General features: G+C 38.2%; 1 protein-coding gene across 1 annotated transcript; it reads right to left on the bottom strand.

The window, feature by feature from the left end:
• Positions 1-548: 548 nt before the first annotated feature.
• LOC107301759 (ATPase family AAA domain-containing protein 2-like) lies at positions 549-2438 on the bottom strand (the record flags this gene model as incomplete). The annotated part of the gene is made up of 3 exons (XM_015830943.1): positions 549-659; positions 1444-1528; positions 2342-2438. Coding segments are annotated over 3 exons (293 nt in total), but the record flags the coding sequence as incomplete, so codon positions are not given.
• Between the last annotated feature and the right edge of the window lie 585 nt (positions 2439-3023).

The raw sequence follows: 3023 nt of genomic DNA, 5'->3' as shown, positions 1-3023 counted from the left end.
TCTTCCTAATTAACATGGTTGCACAATATACGGTTCTGGATTTGATCAGGCCTGCAAAAACAAAGCCCAGTAAATCTGTATGAAATCCACAGGTATATTATACTTTTGCACTTGGAAATTGTTCATGGGGAAAAAACATACCACACAGGAACAAAGTAACATTACAAATCACAAGTTCTAACTTCCACGAAAAAAAAAATTAAAACTTGCAGAATTTACTAGTGAAATAGAAGCCCTTTTTTCTTGAGACCAAAACAGTATATTCAGTCGAGTATGTGCTTAATCAACTCCTCCCCCCCAATCCACTTTAATTCCAAGCAGAGAAGAAACAGAATCTGTCACTGCTGATTTAATGACTAATGATATTTCCAAATTTCCGTAAGAAAAAAACATTAAAGCAAAAAACAAATCATGGACCTTAGAATAACATGGAATAAAATGCCTCTTTTTGCCTTCAACTTAGAATGTTTATGAGGAATAGATATTTTGATCTTGGAAATTTGTAATAAATAAATGAAACTTCCATGAATGGTATAAAAGAAACCTACTTTCTGGTGAGGCTTGATAACGAACAACAGTTTTTCGCTGCCGGAGATCATAGCGCTTTTGGTTTTCTTCTCCATCTTCATCTTCATGGTCCTCAACTTCTTCTGAGGATTCTACTTAAAATAAATTGTTCTAACTTTAATAAAGGTTCTGAACCTATAACAAATTTTACAATTGCTCTATGTAATTTTATTACCTATTTCGGCTAGGAACATACACATTATCAGTTTTATTTTTTCATTACAAAATTCAGCTTTCAATGCCCAAACCAAACCAGATCCAATTTGAAGCTATCTCAAAGCTTTAATAAAGATCTGAAGGAAACAGAGATAATCTCAAACTTTGGAAGAAGGTAGTAGCAAACACCTTTGAAAATATTGCCCCTACCACTGAAAAAACCCACCCCAACAACTGTAAGGACCTGGTCCAGGCAGTTTTCAACAGTCAAGACTGACTTGAAAACAGGTGTAATTACACATATGCAAAAATGAAATATAGTAAGAAGAGTTTTAGCAAATCCTGCGAGAGGATCACCAGGGGTTAGCCTAAAAACTCTAGATCAGGGGTAGGCAACCTTGGCTCTTTTATGACTCATGGACTTCAACTCCCAGAATTCCTCAGCTTGGCTGGCTCAGGAATTCTGGGAGTTGAAGTCCACGAGTCATAAAAGAGCCAAGGTTGCCTACCCCTGATCTAGATAATCAATTCGTAAAAGCAGATGTTAATGGCTGGACCAAGACCTAGTCTATTTAGATATTCCTACAGAAGCTAACCAAACATTTCTCAGAAGTTTCTACCAAAATATCTTTCATTCAGTTACCCATAAGTATATCCTTCCCTCTTTACCCACACTTCAAATTTTCATATATAGCAGCATAGTAAAAGCGGCACAATAACCTGCACTTCCATCCTGATTGTCAGAGGTTTCTTCATCAGTCCTTTGGATAGGTGGTTTCCCTCTGGAGTACATATCAAGGTTTCCCTGGAAATAGCACAAAAGCTCGCTCAAGTAATCCGCCACTACATGATGCTTCTATGTCCATTTCAATAGATACAGTAAATGGAATCAGAATATTGGACTGTGCACATCTGCTGAAAAAGATGCTTCATAATGTATAGATCAGTGGTGGTAAACCTATGGCACGGGTGCCAGAGGCACCACTCAGACCCTCTCTGTGGGTATGCGCGCCGTCGCCCCAGTCCTAGGCCTTCAGCTGAGTTTTATAAAACCTTTTCGCTTTAGGCCTCTGCCGCAGTGTGCAAAAAAAAAAAAAAAAGTTCAGTCAATTTCAATTTCTTGCGGGAAAAAAAAAGATCTTACAAAGTTGGAATTGATTGATTGAACTTTTTAGTCCCATCCAGTCTGCTGTTACCACCACAGCCACGCCCACCCAATGGGCCACGCCCACCCGGCACTCGACGATGCATAAGTGGGTTTTGGGTTGCAGTTTGGGCACTCAGTCTCTAAAAGGTTCGCCATCACTGGTATAGAAGGCACACCTTTCTCATCTGTATTGTCTCACACAACTGCTTTTGAAACCACTACTGGTTGCCCGCACATGTGCTTGGCCCTTGTCCTGATCTAGTTTGAGGATGCAGAGACAGCTCACAGCCAATTCCATGGCCTTACAAATAGCACTTCTGGTTTAATGATTTGGGGGGGGGGGGAGAGAGAAATCTCCTGTTGTTATAAAGCATACCTTAGAATTACTTAGAATTTGTTCGGGTTATGTTCAAACTATCAAAGCAAAAGCAATAAAAAATATTGGTGCCTCCACAATGAATGTATACTTACTCCTTTTCTACCATTGAACACCCCAAGATCTTCCATCATTCGTCTACGGCGCATCTTCTTCATATCGTCCATTTTTTGTAGTACAGCTTCTGCAGTACTGACAAAAGTATGCAACAAATAATTAAGCAAAATAATATTAACGAAGAATCAATTAAACAAAAGAATGCCACAATACCGTATCTTCCGTTCATAGTAAGCTAGAACTATTAATAAATGCAGATCCAATCCTGCGTATATCAACAGACAAGCAATAATGCCCCAAAGAAATCATGTTTCTTTGTTCATTTGTATGTTGCCCATTACAGAAGGTCTGCCCCTTCTCCTTACTCTTGGAGCTCCTTCTATTATATCATAACAAAACAAAACAAATACAAATACAAAATTTCCTACCATTTTGGAGTGAAAAAAGAAAAGCTAGAATTGTAGCATAGGTGTTTGTAATATTTTCCAAAAGGGGTATATTTGGAATTTTGAGAGTATGTGGTAGTACTCTCAGAATGATTATTAAGGCGGGTATGGTTAGTCATAAACACTCATTTACCAGAAAATAAATAATGTGGATCTGCAAAACACAGGGACATTCTAAAGCCACTCTGAACTCAGTTCAAAAAAGTGCCAAACTACTCCCAGAAAAGCATAATCAGTAGATAATGGGAGAATATTCCAGAGTTATCCAGAATAT

The sequence above is a fragment of the Protobothrops mucrosquamatus genome, unplaced genomic scaffold (assembly GCF_001527695.2).
Source record: "Protobothrops mucrosquamatus isolate PMUCROS unplaced genomic scaffold, P.Mucros_1.0 scaffold16388, whole genome shotgun sequence".
Classification (NCBI taxonomy): Eukaryota; Metazoa; Chordata; class Lepidosauria; order Squamata; family Viperidae; genus Protobothrops; species Protobothrops mucrosquamatus.
Note: the sequence above shows the minus strand (reverse complement) of the source record. Positions and strands in the feature narration are given on the sequence as shown.